Below are 24,027 nucleotides of genomic sequence, written 5' to 3' on the forward strand. Positions count from 1 at the left end.
TGGAAAAAGAAAACAATAAAACCCACCTTTACTGCAGAGCAGAAACTACATTGGAATTAGTCTGAAAACTACATCAGCAATAATACTAACAGAAAATTGCTAAATAGTGAAAGGTCTAAAAGTGCTAACTAATAAAACAAAATTAAGCAAAAAGATAAATTAAGTAGAATAGCCGTTTCAAAAATTTAAATAATGCACATCCTGTACACTTAAAAAAGCAAAAACAGCATGAAAAAAAATGGTTAATCTGGCTGGTTAATGGTTAATAATAACCTAAAAAAACTATCAACTAAGTAAAGATAATAAGCTGAAAAAGAAATTTAAAAAATGTTACAACAATCGAAAAAAGACGACCATTACAACAATGAAAAATAAAACGGTGAAAATCCAAAGCCAAAAAGTACTAAACAGGTGCAACAATCAACAATTAAAAAAGAAAGATCTGTTAGAAAAAGTCATTAGAGTTTGTTACAAAGTTTGTTAAAACAGACAAAATTTGAAAATTACTGTAGATTACAATGGTGAAAATTAGATTAGTTCTAAATTAATTAAAAATAAAGCTATAGATACCCAATTTTAGGAGAATGATTATCTGCATTTTATATATTGTGAACACTTTTTATCTTTGTTTTTGTTTTAAATTTAAATAAAAACTTTATCACACACGTTTGAATTCTAAGACATTTAGGTTGAAAAAATCTTCTAAGTTCTTTTAATTTAGAGTTGTTAAAAAAATCACTTTTCAAATTTTGTATATTCTTTCTTTGCTTGAGCATGACATTTTGAAATGCCAAAAGTACTTTTGTTTACTTAATTCATCAAGTAAATTTATTGCCAAGGTTAATTTTTAGTCAAAATACTTTATAATTAATAATTAAAATTAGCTTTAATATAGCCTGATAATCTAGTAGTTTGTTTGGCATTAACTGGTCTTACTATTCCATCATTGCTCCAAGTAGTGAGAACATTGATGTGGTGAGCAGGCTTGTGTGCCCTCTAGAACCTGTGAGCTATATCAATGGCAGATTTGCTGCTAACCCAAGCTGAACAGATCAGAGGATAAGGGTTAGACTAAGGTAGGATCACTCCACATAGATCAGGTAAAAATTTTACCTTGTTAAAAGAAGGCAAAGGAAAGAAAAGCAGGGTCTGGGAGTGATGGGGCTACTGACCTTGAGTTGTCTCCTACCAACCAGGAAGCAACAGGATTGGAATAGTCTAATGAAAAAAAGAAAATAGAAGTGTGAATGTCAATTGGGTGTATGAAATGTAAGAGGAGCAAGAGTGAATTAATAAGGGAAATGACTGAAAATAAGTTAGATGTTATAATTATTTGCTTTTTGTTTTATATTTTAATTATTCTTCTTAATAGCTATTTTTAATTTGCTGTAAATTTTAAGGACTTATCAGACCACAGTTTTCAGTTAGAAAGTTCACAGTACAAGATTGGTTTAATAAAATCTCAGTGAAGATTTAAGTTAGATGTTCTTTGCATGAGTGAGATGAGAGTGAAAGGCAAAGAATGTATAGATGTGAACAGGAATATATTGATTTGGTCTGGTGTGCAAGCAAATACAGGAGTAGAGGTGTTTTAGTGAATGCATGAAGGGGTACACAAAAGAGTATAAGCAAACAACCACTCACCACACCGGGATATAGTTAATCATGTATTCTGAACCAATTACAGTGTGTCAGACCATTTGTCAGTATACATGGGAAAATCATATGAAAGGTCAGAGGAGTATGATAGATTTTGTTGTGTATGATGATAGATTAAGAAGTGTAGTAGAGGATGCAAGTGTTATGAAAGAAGCTTACTATGACTTGGACCATTATTTAGTAGTATTGGCAGTGCAGCTGAAGATTGGATGGTGGAACAAAAGGGGGAAAACAGTGGCTTTACAGCAAGTGAAACACAGAGTGTCTGATGAGTAGGAAACAGGCATATAGAGAGCATTTTGAGTTGAAACTAAGGAAAGTGAATGAGGAATTGAGTGATGTGGTGAAGGTTTGGAAACATTTCCAATCTTCTGTGGTAGAAGCAGCAAAAGAGGTATGTGGTGTAAGGAGAATGGACTGTGAGAGAAGACTGTTTGGTGGAATGACAGTTGAGCAAGCAGTGAATGAGAAAAATGTTGCATACATTGGCTGATTGAATGGCTGTGAATGAGGAGGAGTATGGAGCAAAGAAATGAGAAGCTGCATGAGTGATTAAGGAAAGCAAGAACAGAATGAATGAAGAATGGACCAAGCAAGGGGTATTTGAAGAAAATAGAAAACTGTTCTGGAAGCAAATGAAGTGTATATGTGGTAACAAAAAGAAAAGTGTAGCTTGTGTACTAAATGCAACTCATGAGCTGCTGTGAGATGAATATGAGATGCATAATAAGTGTTGTGAATATTTTGAGAGCCTATTGGGGGGCAGTGGAGATAACCCAAGTGGAAAAATAGTTGCCGCAATAAATGAAGATGGTGATGGATATGGCCCTATTCAACTGAGTGAGGTTAGAATTGCAATAAGAATAATGTGAAATGGCAAATCTCCTAAGTCTGGATGGTGTGATTGCATAAATGTTAAAATATATAGAGAAAAATATGGAAAAACAAATTCTCTGACTCTGCAGCTTTTGTTAGGATAAGGGCCTGGTGCCATGAAAATGGAGAAATGATGTGATTGTTCTAATATATAAGGGAAAGAGTGAAAGAACAGACTACAAGAACTTTGGTGGTTTGAATTTACTGAGCATATCTAAAAAAGTATTTGCACAAGTGTTGGTTAACAGTTGAGAAGATGACTGCAAAGCATATATGGAAAGTGCAATGTGGATTTATGAAAGGGAAAGAGTGTGATCATATTATGAATGATTGTGGAGAAATGTTTGAATATGGATAAAAATAGTGTTTATAGAGCAATAAATTTACACGATGAAATATAATGAGTTATAATGGAACAAACATTCTATTGTATTCGATAACCATGTTTGCCTGAAGATGGGTGTTTAAGACTCCCAAAAATGTTAGCAGGTAAGAAATTAAAGCCATTGCTGGAGAAATGACCTGTTATACTATATTAAGTATATCATTTCCAGCAAACTGTGTTAAAAAAAAACTTTTTCATAGAGAACGTATGGGTTAATTTCTAAGTTCCTTAAAATTTTAGCATTTAGTTGATCTGATCAAAACTATGCCTGTCTTTGTTCAAGACTTATATTAATATGTCTGTGTACATCTTGATTATATTGAATATTAAATGTATATTTTTAAAATTTTATTAGTTTAAACGTCTAAATTTTCTGTTATAACTGTAATTTTAAACAACATTTAAAAACATTTTTTGTGTTCATTTGCTTTTGAAAATACTGATGTTTATAAAGCTGTTCCAGAAGCATTCCTTGTAAGATTAAACTGATGAAGGCTCAAGAAGATCTAAAAATGTTTTTGAAAATTAAGCAAGATTTGGTTACCTTAGAAGCAGATTGTCTCTTTCCTCAATAAACAATCTTATTACAGTTACAAAAATTAAAATTAATGCAGTAGATACATTTAATGCAATATAGAAAATACACATACAAAATCAGACATTAACTGCAGCAATGAAAATATTAATGAATTAAATTTGTATATTATTTACATTCTTCTTTGCTAACTGCTTGTAACTTTCATTTAATTTATAAAGGTACTTTTTCATACAGTGCATATATGTTTTTGTGTAAATTTTTTGTAATGCTGTTATATTATGTCAATAAATTAGGACTTGACATAAACTGTTAGTATTTGTATAAATTATGTTGAAGAAAGAGAGAGATAATCTTGCTGCAATTACAAAAAATTGTTACCTTTAATGTAAAATCAAGAGATCACTAATTTATTCAAATGCGAGAATGTACAAATTTGTGGAAGGAATGTTAATAGAATATAAATTATTAAATCATCATAGATTCAAATTTCTGTGTAATGGATAGCCATCCTAATACAATTTTGAATGAAATAAACTAATTTGAGTTGATAACAGTTTGGTTATTTAAATTGTTGCAAAATGGAAATTATATAGACCTACTTTATTTTTGGTAAAAACATGACTGCAAATTAATAATATGAAACATTAAATGAAGTTAATATTTAATATGAAACAAAAGCAATATTTGAGTAAATGAAAGGTTTGTTAACTTTGTATAAATTTATTTTTAATAATATAAATTTCCAATTATTTCAATAAAATATAATTTTTATTATTTAAATTATTTATTATATTTAATTTAAGTTTTATTTCTTTCATTTAGGGCTCATTAGAAACAAGAGAATTTATATTGGATGAAGTTGCAAAAAGTCTTAATTTGCATCCAAATCGATTTTGTATACTTGCAGCTTTATTAGGAAATTATTTACTCACAGAGGAAGATTTGCTTTCCTTTTATAAAGTATTACATTCGGATAATAAAAGCAAAGTAAGTAGTTAAGTAATTATATTCACTTTTTTAAAGAGCAATTGACAAAGTAGAAGCAGTAATTGTAATGCTAAATTTTTTGTAAGATAATAAGTGTTAGTCGGAAAATATATACTTACGAATTAAAATGTTGTAGGATCATGTTTTGTGTGAGATTGTGTTATGTGGATTTATTTTCACAAATAGTTAGGTTAATACTTGGATGTACAGGAGTAATTCTAACTATTAAAGCACACACTGACTTTTTTATTATGTATATTAATGTGTCTGTTCAGTGAATCAAAAGAAACATGAAAACTTATGAAAAAGATATAACATTTACTATGTTTTTTTTTTTTAAAGATTTATGAATAAATGTATGTAATACAAAAATATTATCTATTGTAGAAAAATTTTGTTAAAATCTATTTGATAATTTGAAAAAACTATGTTCATCCAGGCAATTTGCACAAAATTTTACCAGAAATCTTGAATAATATTGGTAGTAGGTCTTAAAAGAGTCACGAGTATCCTTCTTATAATAGGTACTGTACCGGTTAAAGATTTTTGTAAGTAGCATTTTGTATTATATTATTTAGATGTTGATTCTGTTTTTTAGACATTAGAAGTTTAAGGACAGTTATATAGTTGATAGTAAGTTGCAAGTAGTTCCAAACTTACAGTGGAATTCCATCAAACAAAAATAATGGTGATAATTGGATACAGTTCTAAATATTGTGCAGAAACTTGGATATTTTTATCAGTTACTATGCATAGGTAGTGTGTAATACAAACATCAATGATGTTTAGGGATAGTGAACTTCAAATCATTTAATATTTTAATTAATTAATTAGTATTAACAAAAATACATTACAAATTTATAACAAAAATTCATAATTTCTTGTTGTATGGTTTCAAAGATTCAAAGGTCTTTTATTAACAAAGATTCATGGAAACACAGCTAAAACCTTCAAAAAAATCAAAAATCATATTAAGGAATCATTGTAATTTAAGATAATTTCACACCTTATAGTTCCAGCAAAAAGGGAATTTTAATAAAAGTGAATGTTTTTGGCCTGATTTAATAGGCTTTCATCACATTACATCTGGAAGGAATATTCCAACATTGGTCATATAATGAACAGGTCTGACAATTTTGGCCTCCTGAATTCACAATGACTTCTTTTTAATTGCATATTTGTATTCCTTGAGCTTGGCTCATGGAATGCAGAGGACTGGGACACACTACCAGATACGGAGATTATGGTTTGAGATCCCCACAAAATAGATCTCCTACAGACTGTAGTAACATATAGTATTATAATTATATTACCCTGTTTTTAGGATGTAATTTATCTTTATTTTAATGAATCATATTTTAACTTGTACAGCCAATCAAAGTTTTTTACTTGTTTGAGATTTTTATGTTTGATACATGAGGTTTCATTTTTATTTAAAAACATTTGATTTATGATGGCTATTGAATGTGGTCAAAAGTGTTAACTGAAGTGTATTAAAGTGAAAGTTTACTGATTTAGAAGATTTTATTGTATTATTGTATTTAATGTATTTTTATTCTTGTATAGATATTTTATCAAATAAATGTACTGTAGACTGTTTTTATCATGATATTATATGAAACATCTTACTCTAAGTAATGATTTTGGCTATTTGAAATATATCTTTCTTATCCTAATTTTTTTCTGGGAAGTCCTACTTTTTTAAGCTTTGAAACATTGTAGAATTACTTTTAAGTTAATGTCATTAGTTACTAGTTACATTAACACAGAATTATATACCACACTAAAGAGAAAAAACAAACTTTAAGATGGAGTAAAAAAGTTATTCAAATGTTTTTTTATTTACCTGCAGCATTTTTGTGAAAAATGTTCACTGCCACCAGGCTTCCAGGAAACATCATAACAACAATATCAGAGTCAAAAGTTTAAAGAGAAGATTGTAAAGTTAATGAAATTTGAAAACATATAAGAAGTGATGAGGAAAAGAATGAAATTTTATTGAATTTTATAATCACTAGTTGAGGTACCTGGCTTTGCATGGGAAAATGATATATTAAGTAAAGTTAATGTTATGCAATGAAATTTCACAGTAAATGTGTAAATTCATTGTTCTCTCCTAGAAATTTATTGCATGATATCATTGACTCATTTTAAGAGAAAATGTGATTATTCTAAACTTTCTTGTCCTACCCATTCCAGTTTTTCCTTATCATATTTATGCAGATTAGACTGGCATTCTGGTCTATCCGGGAAAGACCCATGAAATCAGATATTTCCATGTGGTAAAAACAGGCATGCTGGTTCAAGTGAGGTTATACATTCCTCTCTAGAGGGCATGTAAAAGGAAATGAGTTTTTATCTTAAAACTGTAAAACTGTTAGCATTACATCAAAAGTATAATTATACATTTAATTTCTGCTTTTTGTGTTTTTTCTAATGATGTAAAATACTTATGGAATGCCAAAAGTTCTTTTTTTATATTTAGTTAATTGTAATTTTATCCTAAAATGCAAAAATAAACATGTTTTAGAAACTGGCTGTAAATTATCTCAACTCACACCAATTAACATCATCTTCATGTGAAATATGAGAGTAAGGTATTACTTTTAAGATTAGGGTAGATTGTCAGTACATCCCACAATGACTAACTACTACTTACTACACTAATGTCAATAAACTTTATTGACATTAGTGCACTGTAGTTTTATTGCACTGTAAATGAAAACTTTTTGATTTTAAGTCAGTCAATGATGTTATTTTATTGTACTGGGAAGAATGTTTTTTTAACATTTATTTAACAACTGGTTTTCTTAGATTAATCAATTTTATATTTTAGTTGCCATTTAATTGGCATGCCAGTAAACCAGTGGTTTCTGATATGCTGGTCTCTCCTGGTTATATTCAGTATGTCAGTCAACCCACGAAAATGTGGTACAATATAATTATAGAGAATACATCTGTAAAATCAATTTGAAAATACACATACATACTGTATATATACATTATATGAGGGTAGGCTGAAAAGTAATGCACACGTGCTTGTAGAACATGAACGAAAACAAATAGCAAGATCGGGCAAAAAGTACATTAAAGTACAATTCTTAAGCTTCAAAATCATATATTTATTTATCAACATAGCCACCGTTAAGGCTAACACATTTCTCCCAACGCGTAACAAGTTTTTTCATTCTGTCACTGAAAAATTCTTCTAACTTTTCTTGAATCCGGGACTTGACAGCTGCCTTCACCTCATTGTCCGAGGTGTAATGATTACCCTTGAGGTATCCCCACCAGGTGATTATTTGTTGTGTTAGAGGCAGCCTGGCGCCAATAATCTTGCAACATGACAATGCTCATCCACACACCTCGTGCACAACTGGAGAGGCTATGCAAAACCTGAAGTTTGAACCAATTCCACACTTTCCTTATTCCCCCGATCTTGCACCTTACAATTTTTATTTTTTCCTCTACTCAAGAGAGACCTCAAGGGTAATCATTACACCTCGGACAATGAGGTGAAGGCAGCTGTCAAGTCCCGGATTCAAGAAAAGTTAGAAGAATTTTTCAATGACAGAATGAAAAAACTTGTTACGCGTTGGGAGAAATGTGTTAGCCTTAACGGTGGCTATGTTGATAAATAAATATATGATTTTGAAGCTTAAGAATTGTACTTTAATGTACTTTTTGCCCGATCTTGCTATTTGTTTTCTTTCATGTTCTACAAGCTCGCGTGCATTACTTTTCAGCCTACTCTTGTATTATACAGTCAAACCAGGTTTCAAATGTATTGTTTTTTGAATAATTTGTTGTACGAACAAAATTTTGGACTCATTTTTGCCCCAGTTGCTTTATGATAACTCAGTTTCTGAACAAGCTGCTCAGCAGAGCCAGCCACCAATGGTGAACTTCCTAATCCCTGTGTTAAAGAAAATTGATGGCCTGACTAGTCAACAAGTTACCAATTCAGAAGTTAGTGGCATTGAGATTGCCTCGCATCACAATATGAATCGTCAATGATGTTGCTATATAAATCACATTTCAATGCACAATTGGGAAAGATACTATTTCCATTTTTCAGTACACACCACAGTTGCATTTAAATGAAATTAATTAATAAAAACTGCATTAATTACATTTACATAATATAAATGGCATCCCCGTAGTTGGTTGAGAGCAGTGCTTTGGAGCAACCATTTTTTTGAGTTGCTCTGCTTCTACTCCACTCTGGCATCAAAGTATTTGCTCCAGCTCCGCTCCGTGCTCTGCTCCATGCTCTGGTTAAAATATTCTTACAGGAATTACATTAATTTTTTTTTTTTTTGATGTGTAATTACATATAAAAAAAACTTGTTTATTTACAACTAATTTATTTATTATTAAAAAAATTAAAATCCAACCTATAATTTATTCGTTGATTTTAATAAATAAAATGGCAGACAGCAAATTGTCCTTCATTGACTGCCTATTATCAGTTAAAATTAATCTTAATCCAGAAAGTAGATGCTCAACACTTGCTTGAGAAGTTGGCATGCTTAAGGCGACTCTGCATGCTTTTCTGAAGTGCTCTGAATAATGGTCAATGGCTTTGAATACATTCACCTTTAATCTCCCCACATCCTCTATTGCATTGAAGTTTTTCTCAATATGTTTGTCTATTTTTCGTTGTCATCTTTATTATATATAGTGGAAATTCGACGACTGTTTTCTCTTCTATCCAATTCTTTTTCAAAATCGTCATCTTCCGAATCTATATTATATTACAGGTTGGTTGTGACAGCTCAACAGTTGCTGGCTTTTCAGCCAAATCAATTAGTATTTGCCGTTTGATTTACTGTTGGATGTCTGAAAGATCTCTCATTTTTATTTTTTCTGCTGCACTTAATAAGATTCTATACCTAAGATCAACATACACTTCAGCAAGAAAATGTGTGTTTTGAATAAGCTCTTCTTTCCACTTTTTCATGGAAGACAGAATTCCTAACGCAACATACCCTCCAAATTCTTTCATACATTTTTCTAGTTTACATCATTAACATCCCTGGAGTAAGATCGGCAGCTTGAAGGGCAGTTGTCAAAATATTTGGTTTTTCTAAAACAGCTCTGATATCTTTTACTTTATCTCATTCTGCTTTTATTGTGCATCCAAGAATGTCTGCTTTAAAGAAATAAATGGCATCCAAGAATGGCATTTCAAGCTTTAAAGAAATAAATGGCATCCAAGAATGTGTGTTTAATGGTGCCAAAGCACTATTAAACACACATTCTTGGATGCCATTTATAGCACACAATTGTCAATTAATGCAGCTTTTATTAATTAATTTGATTTAAATTTGACTGCAGCATGTATCAAAAAATAGAAGTAGTATCTTTCTTGTATGCACAATGAAGTGTAATTTAAATAGCAACATCAAAGGGGATTTGTGTCGTAATGTCTAATGAATATATCTTGGCATCACTAAGTTGTAAATCAGTAGTTTTGTCATTGATTGGTTGGACCGTAGACTTTCTTTAACATTGGAAGTATAAGGAGTTGACGTCTGTGTCTGTAATCTGTGCATGGCTGTTGCAGAGTAGCTTGTTCAACAACTGGTGCAATTTTGAGTTTAAAATTCTGTTCCTGAACTGAATTGTTCTAAGAGTGACTTGTTTAAAAACTGAAGTTTGACTGTATATCTTTAATATTAGATGATAAATTTTTTTCAGATGCATCTTTATTCTGCTTCAAATTATTGCACACAGTACAATTTGGATATTTTACCATATTGAATTTAGTTAATTTTAAATGTAAATATTTAGCTAGATAAAGTAATGAGAATTATAAGTTTGGTTAGTATAAGCTTTAAAATTTTTGTTAAGCAAATGTTAGACAGTTTAAAATACAGCTTCTATTTTGGGAAATTGGGATTTTTCTTGTGGGATTTTAATTTGAAAAAATGTTCTGGAGCAATGTTTCTTTATTTGCAGTTTTTACTATTCTTTTTGATTGTGCAATAAAGCTTTCTCTTGTAGTGTATTATAATGAATTTCAGTACAGTAGAGCATTGATTATCTGACTCCCAATCAACCGTCACATCGGTTAACCGACCGCGTTCTAGTTGGCAAATTCAAATGTCTGATAGTGATGTGGCACTACAATATTTGGCTATGTCTTGGCTACTTTAATATTATTTTTGTTAAATTTTTATGTTTTAGCTGGCAACATAGGCTTGACCATGAAAGGGAAGGCAGTATTTAAACGAGGCTTAATTTTCTATTTTTTCTTTATTTTTGTAGAGTATTTATTTTGTGCAAAATAAAGAAATAATTTTTAACAATACAATAGCAACGATTATTATTTAAGAAAAATTTTGTTAGTCTTAACGTCAATGAAAATTCAATGCAAAGTAGGTTAATAGCGATATACTAATATACTAATTACATGGGATATAATAATATACTATACTAATAATGTATTTTTTCATACTTTTTGGTTATCCATTTTTTCAGTTATCCGACCAACCCAAGTCCCCGATTGAGTCGGATAATCGATGCTCTACTGTAATTCTCTTTGATGTACTTGTATGCTTTCTTTATTATTTTAATGCATTAAATGTATTAAAACGTATTTACAGTCTTCAGTTTTAATAGTCTTTCAGGTTTTGCTGATGATTTTATAGATTCAGTTTTAAAAATTTTTGTTTAAATCTTTAAAGATATAATAAATTATTAGAATAATGCAAAACGATGACTTTCAAATACATCTTATTCATTATAAGAAAAATTGATACAAATCTATTTTATTAATTATTTTAAATATTAAAAACAATTGTTTGTTCATTAAATATACAATTAAATTCTAGTTATGTTAATTCTTTGTAAAAGATTATTTTTCAGCATTAATGTGTAATTAGGATAAAAAGTGTATATGTTTATAACAATTATGTGAATATATAATTAATAAATATTATAATGAAATATCAGTATAATTTGAATTTATATTAATGATTCATAAATACTATTCTCTACTATTGGGTTGTTCGGAAAGTAATATCATTTTTTCTCATAAAAAAAAAACCAAATTTTCTTATAATATATAAATATTTTATTGAATTATATATTGACCATTTTGGTCCAATACCTTTTGCCATCTTTCTGGTAGTAGCATGATTCCATGCATGATTCCACGCTCATAAAAGTTTTGACCTTTGCTTACAAAAAAACTGATCCAAGTGATTTTTGACATCCTTATTTGAAGTAATTGTTTTACTGTTTAAAAATTTTATAAAGACTAGAACAAGTAATAATCCAAGGGTGCCAGATCTGGCAAATATGGTGGGTGTGGTAGCACATCCCATCTAAGCTGTAACAGCTTTTGATGAGTTACCAAACTTCTGTGAGGTCTGACATTATCATTGTAAAACATTACACCTTTTCTGTTGATCAACTCTGGCCTTTTCTGTTTGATGGTATCACTCAATTTGTCAGTACACTTTTGAATCAGTTGTGGAATTGTCTGGTAGAAGCTCAAAAAAAAAAAAATTTCCTTAAAATCCCATCAAACAGAGAGCATCACTTTTTTTTATGAATATTGTCTTTTGAAGTGTTTTGAGCTGGTTCATCTCTTCTATTCCATGATCGCTTGCATTTGACATTGTTGTAAACAATTCATTTTTCATTACCAGTTATGATTCACTTCAAAAATGAATCATTTTCTTGATGTTTGAATAGAAAATGACAGATGTCAATGTGACGGAACAAATCTCTTCCTTTAAGAACATGTGGAACCCATATATCGAGCTTTGAAATAAAAGCAAGTCATTTCAAGGGATCATAAATAGTCGAATTTGACAAATTTAATCTTTTAGCAATTTCTTGTGTTATTTGGTTTGCTTCAATATCTTTATTTTGTTTTCATCAGCTTCAACTGGCCTTCCAGAACATGGTGCATCATCAATATCGAAATTGCTGGAACAAAATTTTGCAAACCAGTTTTGGCATTGTTATTCTGTCAATACATCATCTCCATTTGGTAATAAAAAAGCAAAATATGCTGAAAATGCTGCTTTCAATTTTCCGTATTTGATGGGACACCAAAAAAAACAATTGCAAAGAATCAAATAAGCTTTTTTACAGAATAAGTCTTGAAATGTCAGCTGTCAAAATATATAATGACAATACGATTTAGAATGAAATTGGTGGGTAAAAATACAACTAATCCCTCTGGTGGTAAAAACCAAATTACTTTCTGAACAACCCAATATTTCTAAGTATATCTTGCAGAACAAAAATTAGTGGAAAACAATAAAATAGTTAATTTGCGTAAAATACATACCAAAAAGATAAAATGTTTTTAAATTTTATTGAACATAGCAGATTGAAACTACTGTTTTAAATAAAGAAATTTTTCCCAGTTTTCTTAATGCTGAAAAATCTGTGAAATATCATTAAAAATGAATAATTATTTAAATTTAGTACATTACTGGAATACATTTTTAGAAGAGGAAAGAATGAAGTAGGTTTTAAATATATCAACTGTTTTATTAAAAAATATTTTAAATTCTTCTACAGCAAAATAATCCAGATTTGTTGATTAAAGATGTTGTGGAATTTGTTCGTAATTTACCATCAATTGACAATTTAGATGTTATTGGTACACAAGTATTTGGACAAAACAAACAAGATAAAATTCAGAAATTTAAACAGTGTGTGCAATATTACTTAAATGGAACAAAAGATGGATTTTTACATTATCGTCCTGCTATGCAAGGTAAATTTTATGTTATTTAGTTTTAATTTTCAGTAATTTATTGATTTATTACATTGTTAATTCAAAATTGATATGACATAATATTTAAAATTAAAATTATTTGTTTTCAGGGAAAATTTTATTTTACATTGTTGCTTTAATATATTTAATTTATTTTCAAAGTTGATTTAACAGTTTTGACAGCATGTTTTATAAAAATTAAAACTGAATTTTATTTACATACTATGGAACAAATTGTAGTTTTAATGTTACAAATTAATTCTTTAGAAAAGGAACATGAAACTAACAATTCTTGCCTTGTCAGATCATCTTTATTTTGTCAATGCCTCAGACATATTGTGGGAACTTTCTTCCACTGTAGTATGACACATTTTTTTCTTTATTTATCAACTTGAGAGTCAATGTGAAAATCCAAAAATAATAAATTCAAGTGTATAATTCCTTTAACAATTTAGAAGAAAGAATAAAAGAATTTACCACATTTTACTTGAACTTGCTACAGAGATAGCGTATTGATAAATAACATAGAAATAATATACTTAAGAGACCACCTCTTAAACCATGTGGAAAGTTTTGTGCACTTTCTTCTCCTCTGAAAAGAAAGTCCACAAAACATGTCTATGGCATCAACAGAATACCTCAGCCTCTGCTTGCCATGCAGTACACTACCAATTGCGCCACCTAGATCCCAAGCCAGCATTTGCTTCCAGAAGTATTTAAATTTTGATATAACCTTCCATGGTTACTAACAGTGCTGGCTGCAGATGACCCTATGTCAATGGCCAATGAACATATCCTCTGTGGCACTCAGCTAGCTATCGCTGTCCCCGGCGAGGTATCTTCAGGTTGTCTCCAGCCAGTGCTGTTAGTAACTGTGGAAGGTTATATCAAAATTTAAATGCTTCTGGAAGTGAATGCTGGCTTGGGGTTTGGATGGCGCAATTGGTAGTGTACCGCATGGCAAGCGGAAGCTGCGAGTTCAAGCCCCACCCCGGGTCAGTTATTTTCTTCCAGAAGGTTCTAAATTATTTATTAAATTACTAAAATTATAATTATTAATTTAGATAAGAGATGGCACCTAACGCTTACCTCTAGTACCAAATTTATTTGTATTAATTATTTGATTATAGCCATATTATAGCATGAATATTTAGGTGATTGTAGGATTATTATGTGGCCGCCAGCGCCAGAGATCCCGAACACTGCCTGGCAACACTTGCCAACGAGAAGTTGGCTGGCAACTTGTAAGAAAAAGAGGCGCGGAAGTTCGCGGGTTTTTGCCTGGATGTTGGCCGAGGATGTCGATGACAGTTCTCACCTTTTTAATAAAGTTTTTTTGTTACTGTTTGTGTTTGTCTGCTTAGTTCTAAAGATCAGTAGGATCGAATGACAAAATTATATTAACTCATCGGGCTTTGAGATGTGTATTATATAAATTATTTAAGGTGACTGTTTGGTTATCTTTCCATAAAGTTGTAGCATGTCATTTTGATAGACTTACTTTTAAAGAATTGTTTTTATAGGTTTTTTTTAAATCCAGTTTAATATCCAATAATAAAAATTATTTTAAAGTTTTGCTTATTTATTTATTTTTATGGAAGCAGTTGTTAAAGGAACAAAAATAATAAAACTAACTTGTCATGAACTTGCAATACTTTATTTCTGTGAAATTTTTAAACAGTACTACCATATTTTTGCAAATTGTCAAGCAATGTTGATTGATTTAGGAAGACCACAAAATCTGATTTTTCCATGTGGTAAAAACCAGCATGCTGGTTTATCCTGGAAGGGAATGCCAGCATGCTGGTTTAAGTGAGATTATACATTCAGGGTTCTTACCCATCTGGAAAATCAGGGATTTTCATTTGTATTTGGCAAAAGTCACGAAAAGTAAGGAAATGTGTCAAAAAGTAAGGAAATTTGTTTCCTTGGTTCTCTTATTGATTTTGTTTGCTGACAATATGGCTGAACAAATGCAGGCAACAAGAAGTAATGTATTCCAATACAACTTTGCACAAACGTTGCAGAATATTTTCAGGATCAAAAATTTCTCCCAAACATACACAAAATTTCCCAAAAGTTATAGTGCACAAAATAATGCCATCATTTATGAACCAATTAATAATTACTAGTAAATAGTTTGGAAAATTTGAATTAAATCAAATAAATAATTAAATAGGCATGCCATACAATTTGCCATGCTACACTAAACTGATAAGTTAGATAAGTTAACATAAAAATATTATAAATACTTCAATTAAAAGCCTTAAATTGTACTCCCGTAAAGCTTTAATTAAAAAAAAAGGTTTTTAACTAATGTTTTCAATCTGCAATTGGAGATCATCAGGTTTGTATATTTGATGATGGAATGATTGAATAGAACAATGACATGTTTTGATAAATTAAACAAAACGAGTTCTTGATATAAAAATAGAAATGAAAGTAACAGTAAATATAAAAGTAAATAGATGTACCAGAAAATATAAAAGTAAAAAAACTAAACATTTACAGATTACATAACTATAACTGACAAGTAGACGTTACAAGATGTTCATCACAGATCCAAATAAAATTGTGTGTGGATGAGTCTCAATATGAATCTTTATTAAGCAAAGGGAGAAAGTGCACTTCTCGAGCATTTTTGAGAAAGTTTACATTAAGAAATCTTGAATGATTTATAAGCAAGTTTTACAAGTGTCATTTATCAAATGTTTCTTTGCTCTGTGTTATTTTTTCCTTGTGGAATTGTTGGGGGATTTTTTCCTTGTGGGAACATTGTGGGATTGATTGCATTGACACAATATATATATATATATATATATATATATATGTGTAAAGTTTTCTTTCTTGCCTTTTGACTTCTGTCATTAACATGTGGTCCTTCCTTCTTACCTTCTTGAAACTTCTGTTTCAGTATTGCCAGATCTCAAAGCTTCTGTTCTGTGTTGCCAGATACCTTTACATCCCCCTGCTTTGTAGATCCAACAGTGGGTTGTTGTATGAATGTAACTTGGATATACGAAAATGTCTGACGATTTTCCCTTTTTTTCCCCATTCTATTTCATATTCCTTAACCTGTTAACCTACTTTCAAATCAATTTTCTTTTCAGAAATTAACTGTTCTTCTATATTAAATTGATTTTTCTTTCTTTTTTTTTTATTGTTTATTTCTCTTCATAATCATGCAACCTTTCAATTTCTTGTAAGAGTTCATCTTTTAATTGTTTAATTTCTAATGCTCTGATTTTCTTCAGAATCTCTGACATATTATTTTTTTAATTTAGTTTTTGTTTTGTTGGTGTCTGGAATTTGTGAATTTTCACATAAATTTATTTTTTGTTTCCTTTAAAGTATTCACTTGAACTTCACATTTGAAAAAGATTTCATTATATGCTGCTTCAAAACATTGTAAATGTAAACACTAAAACTTTCCTTCCTCCTTTTCTTCTTTTTCTTCTTATCACCAGTGTGAACATTTTTCTCCAATAAAGTGTTTTGTTCTTTCCAAAGATTTTCAACAATGGTTTGTTTATTAGAAGAATTTTGAATGCTTTTCTGTTCTTTCCACCATTGCTGAAAATTTTTATCATATGAGTTGAATAAATCTTGTCTTGTTTTATTTAATATTTCCATAAAGTGTTGTTTCACATTCTGCAGTTCTTTTTTTTTTGTACACAACAATTCGACTTAACAGTTGCATAATCAGCCATGGACTGAAATTTTTCTGACAAATGATGATTCTGTTTTAAAACAACATGGTATTTTTCTTCTAGAGATTTCAAAGATAATTCAAGATTAATAAACTTTGGTTTAAGTTCTTCAAATTTGTTCATAATTTTGTTTACTTGAATGTTTTCTTCTTTTAATCTTTTACTATCATCATGACTTTTTATTTCCAAGTCTTTTAGCTTCTCATATTTTTTCTCAATATTTCTTGATTTTTCAGATATATCTAAGTTTTCTCCATCTCTAGAAGTTATCTGCAGAAGTTGTTTTTCTATTTCAATGAGATTTACTTTTTCCTTTCATTCATGCAATTTTTCATTTATTCCAACAGTCTCGAGCCCATTGGAACCTATTTTGATATCCCAAACTCTTACAAATCTTACAAGCATTTGGTTTTCTTTTATGTTCTGAATTAAATTCTTCTGTCCCATAACCAAAATTACTCCTTGTGGATTTATTGATTCGTTTTTGTTTTAAATTTTCTTCAATTCTCAGGCTTATTTCATAAAATTCTACAAAAGTTTTTGGTCTTATGGTTATGAAATATTTCACCATTTCTTGGGGTAACCCTTCTATTATTAGCAGTATTATTTGGATGTCTTTCAATTGTGATAACTTCCCTAACCTTTTTTTTCCTTCAAAATAATTTTTTATTCCTATTTTTGGGTCATATTTTAACCTTACAAAATCCATGATAGGCTTGGTGGCTTGTAATCCGAATCTCCCCACAAAAGTTGGTTTTAATTCTTCCCAACTTTGATTGTCTGAGTGCTCAATGTGCCAATTTAGGGCTTCATCTTCTAGGTAATTTCCCTTTAACATTATTTTATCTTTTTTGTTTCAACCCATATATTCCGCCACCTTTTTGAATGTCTTCACCCAATTTTCTACTTTAAGCGTGTCATTATTGCCCCAAATATTTGAATTTTTGGCTACATATTTTCGGGGATTGAGTATTCTCTTTTCTAATAATCCATTCTGAATACGGTTCATCACCTCCACAGGTTATCCTTTTCTTTGGTTTCATCCTATTAACTTGTAAAGTTTCCTTTCCCACCTTTTCACTTCTGTTTTTAACATGTGGTCCTTCCTTCTTGACCTTCTCAAAACTTTTGTTTCAGTGTTGCCAGATCTCGAAGCTTCTGTTCTGGTGTTGCCAGATATCTTTATATATATATATATATATATATATAAAGATCTAAAGATATCTATATATCTATATATATTTTTTCTCCACATAAGTATGAAATATTTACATAAATTAATTAATTAAAAATTACACACACTCATATGTTTTGTCTATTTATGTTCTAGTAAAGAGATGCGTATTTTTTTTTTTTTTTTTATTGCCTTGAAATTTATTATTTATTTTTTCTGGAACTGTCATCTATTGCCCTTTGGTGGAAGCACTTGCGGCAAATTGTTGCAGAATAGAGATAAAGTCTTTTGTTAGACATCGTACTTAATTACTGTGGAAGTGCTCTTTAGTAGTCTCTATTCATACTAGATGTTACAACGTACATGTGAAATGGGGTCAGTTTTGCTAACTGTTTAGTTGTTATTGAGCTTTGAGTTAGGTGGTATCATATCAGTATTGTAACTGCTGCTACGTGCCCTGTCATGTAAGTAAAATCTTCGTTTCCTTTTCTATTTATTTTTTTAATGTATTAAAGTAGGTTACTTTTTGCAAATTTATTGAATAAATATGTTAAATGAACAATGTTGTAGGTTTCTATAAATTCTTAAACTTATATTAATTTAAAAATGTTTCAGTCAACTTTTGCAAAATGTATATTTTCTTGACATTTTTAGGTCTCGTAAACTTTTGAACCAGGAAGAGTTAGAAGGAGTTTTGGAACAAGTTTTGAGAGAATTGATTGAAGAAAGTGAAGAGCCAGAAGAAATTGATTATTACACTGAAAGTGAATCAGAAGCGTTAATTATAGAAGAAAATTTTTATGATAGTGACTCTGAACAATCAGCAAATGAGATAGATAACTTTGTTAAAGAAGAAAGTAGTGAAGAGGGGCAGAAAGAGAAAGACAATTATCATTTCTTTATACAAAAAGACAAGGAAACTCTGTGGATAGATAAATCTTTATTCTGGAAAGACAAAAGCAAAACACATTATGAAAATATTACCAGGACCAAAAATTACTGCCAAAATACAATAAGGAAATAGACACATTCTACTTGTTTATTATTGATCAAATGATTGAAGAAATCATAACAAATACCAACATATATATTTAGAAAAAAGGAAATGAAGTGAAGTATGCAAGATATAGAGACTGCAACAATACGACCAAAACAGAAATAAAAGCCCTTTTAGGAGCGTTGTATTTGATTGGTAAAAAAAGGGAGTTACATTAATTGCTGTGAGCTGTTGTCTTCTGCTGATACAGGAACGATCCTTTTACAGGGCCTTTTCAATTATAAATGTTCTTGGTTTTTGCATCATATAGTTAGGTTTGACAACTTAGAAACCAGGGATGAACAAAATAGAACTGATAAGCTTTCATCAATTTGAGAATTTCATCAAGAGTTTGTCAACAATTGTATATGCAGTTTTAATGTGAGTGAGTTTGTGACAATTGACAAGATGCTTCATCTGTTTAGAGGATGCTGTGACTTTGTGCAATACATTCTTAGTAAGCCTGTGAAATATGGCTTAAAAATATATTCTCTGTGATGCTAAAACGTATTATATTCTTAATTTTAAGATTTGGTGTTATGGTTGAAGCATCAGAGAAAACTTTGAAGATCTAGTTTGCTTTGTCACACAATTGAAATAACATCAACATACAGTTTAACCTGATTATAACGTCATCCATGGGACCGGCAATTTTTTGCCATTATAACCGAGTGTCGTTATCTGTGGGGTCACAATTTCAGTCCCATAAAAAGTACCAAGTGTGTTCAAGAATCTATTATAAAATCCATTCTAATTTAACATCGTATGTATTACTGTAGAATTATTTCTTAATGGTAATACAGTATACTGTATCTACTATGATGATGATAATTTATTATCATATGTATAAAAATGCAAACTACATGTTTAAATCAACTTTATTTACATTATTATGTCTAAGTTTACATCGATGTAATTAAAAATTTCAAAAATTACCTTTTATAAGAAATTTCTATTTGTCTTAAGTTTCAATAATGGTGGAACTTCCGGTTTTGAGAGCAATGTTGAATCAAAAGGCAACAAAAGGTTAAACTAATGTATGCCAATTAAAAATAATTCAGTTATTTCTTTATGAACTATTTGATATAATATACTATATTAAAAATAATAGAATATTTAACAATTTAGCATAAAGTAATTTAAAAATGAGTACATAATAACTGATCATCATATCATTTAAAAGTGTGGCAAACTGACCCCAATGAAGTCAGGTGGTGAGAGTACCACCCACAGTTGTTCTAGGAAGTGGACTCTGACCCTATGACTGAACACACAGTATTTTCTTTGTTAAATAAAATTTGTAATCTAATTTTGTAAATTTGGGAGTGCTTCAAATATGACATTAAAACAGGGTTTTTTAACATTATCTAGTATAGTAAAATTGTGGGACAGATAAAAATTTGATGTTATATTAGGGTTGTTGTTACATCCAATGATGTTATAATCAGGTTAAACTGTATCTATTGTATAAAATGTGTACCTTATGTGTCACTTTTTCTTATTTGATTATGGAGATGTTACATACAAGTTGGGTATACCCATGGATAGATCCTCTCAAGGACATTGTGTGTAATGGTGGTTGGAAAACTTGAGAATGAGATCCTATCTTCCTTTCAAGACCTAATTATTTTATACAACGGATATGTCAATGACATTTTAATTGTGTGTAAAAGCAAACTTGTCTTTAAGGATTAATGGTTTCATAACATATGAGGGTGGTTTTTTCGAGCTCTGATGGTCCATAAAACAAAGACATATGTAAATAACAAAATGAATTTATTACCAAACGTTATGTACAAACATGGTTACTTTTTGACATAATCACCGTGAAGATTGAGACATTTGTCATATCTGTGGACATGTTTTTCCATCCCCTTGTCATAAAATGTTGCTACCAGTGAATTGAGATGGCCTTAACAATGTTGTTTGAAGATTGTCATTAGTCTCAGATCTCTGCCTTGCTAGTCACGTTTTCAGCTCAGGAAAGATGTGGAAGTCTTTACACATTAAAAAGTTCCAAGCTGGGTGGAAGTCTGAAAGATGGAAGTAGTCACCACTTTTAAACAACCAGCATATAGCCCTGATTTAGTGCCAAGTAACTTCCACCTCTTTCCTGAACAGAAAAGTTGCTAGGAGGGCAGAGGTTTAAGACTAATGACGATCTTCAAAACAATGTTAGGACTCATCTCAAGTCATTGGCGGCAATATTCTATGACAAAGGGATGGAAAAGCTCATTTACAGATAGGACAAATTCCTCAATCTTTATGGTGATTATGTCGAAAAGTAACCATGTTTGTACCTAACTTTTGGTAATAAATTCATTTTGTTATTTACACTTGGTCTTTGTTTTATGGATCATCGGAGCTTTAAAATAAACAGACTACATATGTAAAATTGAACACAAATATCTGGAAATTGTAACTATTAATATATTAGTTGTCTATCTTGTAGGAATTTTGTGAGTTCAAGATCCACTCTAGATTGTTTGTTTAAAAGACACTGTAAAACTTTATGAAATTACAATAAAAGCTCATGCTAATACCTGAAACCCAATTCAAATGAATCAACTTACTGTAAGTACAAATATTTTGAACTGTTATATAACAGCCATTACTTTAATTTTTCTTTACCATGTTTTTGTGCATATGGCCACCAGCACAAATTTAGAGTTCCATTTTATTTAAATGTTTTTCTGTGTAAGATTCTAATGATGGTTATTAAACCCAGTCGAAAATGTTTCTTCTTATAAAAAATTAGCACCTTTATAAAAAATATAAACATCTATAAGCTTGATAGTTATATTAAAGCCAAATGATTGCCAGATTAGATTGCTTTCTTTTAACTGGATTTTAGGTATTAGCAATGGTCTGCAGTGACATTTGATGATAGGGAAGCTGTGCTGGCCCTGGATAGAATCATTGGAAGCATTATATGATATTTTGCTGTGTAGCATCCACCGGCTAAACTGCATGAGGTTGGTGCTCTGTAAAGTGCATATGCAAATGTGTATAATTTGGCTGCTTTACACCCCAAACATTTTCACCATAGAAGCTGTCTTATATATAATCTCTCTATGTACCGGAACTTGTAATAATAAAATAAACCCTTCTAACCTTTTACCCGGTGTCGTTCCATTTTTAGAATCGTTCTATTTACAGAATCGCAAACGTTTTCACAGCCCCTCCTGGGCTCTTCTTCAGGCTTCGTCGAATAGGCCGTTAACATTCGAATAAATATTCAATTTGAATTTTTTTGGAATATTAGCACGTGCAGCAGCTGGATATTTGTACTGCGCATGCTCGATGCTCCTCCCTTTAAACGCTGTTTTCTAGCACAACCTGCCATGCGCTCGATAGGATCATTTCCTCTTTATGATTAACGCAGGTACTACGTAATCCAGCCTTAAATATCTCCATGGCTTCTAGCCATTTCAATTGCTGTGGGTTATAGCTGGGTATAATGATTTTTGCCGCATGCAGGTCCGCCGTTATCTCCTCTTCCGACGCGTACGTCGCCAGGGCCGTAGTGTATCTACCGTGGTGTATGTCTGACTCGTGCTCCTTTAACCTCACTTTTAACACACGTTTCGTGGAGCCAATGTATGTTAATTGTCTATCGCACCTGTGATCTTCTAGTGGTATCATATATACTCCCGGAAGCCTTTCGGGGTTTGGTGGGTCTTTGCCATTGCTTAATATTCTGAAGAGAGTCTGACATCTTCTGTACACGATGTTAATTCCTTGTCGGTTGGCCACGGTTTTGTAAATGGATTTCAGCACTGGATTGTATGTGATAGATATCCTTTCATTTTCTTCCTGTCTGATATTCAATGGTTGTGCTGTCTGATTATTTTCCTTTTGGGACTTCTCATGTCTTCTAGACAACTTTTCCAATCCAATATTTTGAATTGGAATCCAATCCAATCCAATCCAACTTTTCCAATCCAACTTTTCCAATCCAAACTTATCCAAAATATTGCTATAAGCCATGGATACAGCAAAGCTCTCATTGAAAAGTTGTCTAGAAGACATGAGAAGTCCCAAAAGGAAAATAATCAGACAGCACAACCATTGAATATCAGACAGGAAGAAAATGAAAGGATATCTATCACATACAATCCAGTGCTGAAATCCATTTACAAAACCGTGGCCAACCGACAAGGAATTAACATCGTGTACAGAAGATGTCAGACTCTCTTCAGAATATTAAGCAACGGCAAAGACCCACCAAACCCCGAAAGGCTTCCGGGAGTATATATGATACCACTAGAAGATCACAGGTGCGATAGACAATTAACATACATTGGCTCCACGAAACGTGCGTTAAAAGTGAGGTTAAAGGAGCACGAGTCAGACATACACCACGGTAGATACACTACGGCCCTGGCGACGTACGCGTCGGAAGAGGAGATAACGGCGGACCTGCATGTGGCAAAAATCATTATACCCAGCTATAACCCACAGCAATTGAAATGGCTAGAAGCCATGGAGATATTTAAGGCTGGATTACGTAGTACCTGCGTTAATCATAAGGAGGAAATGATCCTATCAAGCGCATGGCAGGTTGTGCTAGAAAACAGCGTTTAAAGGGAGGAGCATCGAGCATGCGCAGTACAAATATCCAGCTGCTGCACGTGCTAATATTCCAAAAAAATTCAAATTGAATATTTATTCGAATGTTAACGGCCTATTCGACGAAGCCTGAAGAAGAGCCCAGGAGGGGCTGTGAAAACGTTTGCGATTCTGTAAATAGAACGATTCTAAAAATGGAACGACACCGGGTAAAAGGTTAGAAGGGTTTATTTTATTAAGCTGTCTCATATTTGATAATATGATGCCTTCATTAGGACTATGCATATATGAATTTATATTCAAATATACAATAGCAATCTTATCATTGTTTTTTACATGTAGTA

At 31.1% G+C, this 24,027-nt stretch overlaps 1 protein-coding gene across 2 annotated transcripts in view; it reads left to right on the forward strand.

Annotated features, from left to right (window-relative positions):
• The window catches only part of LOC136975643 (constitutive coactivator of PPAR-gamma-like protein 1 homolog), a 166,405-nt gene that overhangs the window by 28,203 nt on the left and 114,175 nt on the right, over window positions 1-24,027 (forward strand). For both annotated transcript variants that reach the window (XM_067270729.1, XM_067270730.1), the window contains exons 2-3: window positions 4,281-4,445; window positions 12,993-13,191. In XM_067270729.1, coding sequence (XP_067126830.1) covers window positions 4,281-4,445; window positions 12,993-13,191 — 364 coding nt within the window. The remainder of the gene's footprint in view (window positions 1-4,280; window positions 4,446-12,992; window positions 13,192-24,027) is intronic.

Source organism: Centruroides vittatus, unplaced genomic scaffold, assembly GCF_030686945.1.
Source record: "Centruroides vittatus isolate TY-2023 unplaced genomic scaffold, ASM3068694v2 contig_377, whole genome shotgun sequence".
Taxonomy (NCBI): domain Eukaryota; kingdom Metazoa; phylum Arthropoda; class Arachnida; order Scorpiones; family Buthidae; genus Centruroides; species Centruroides vittatus.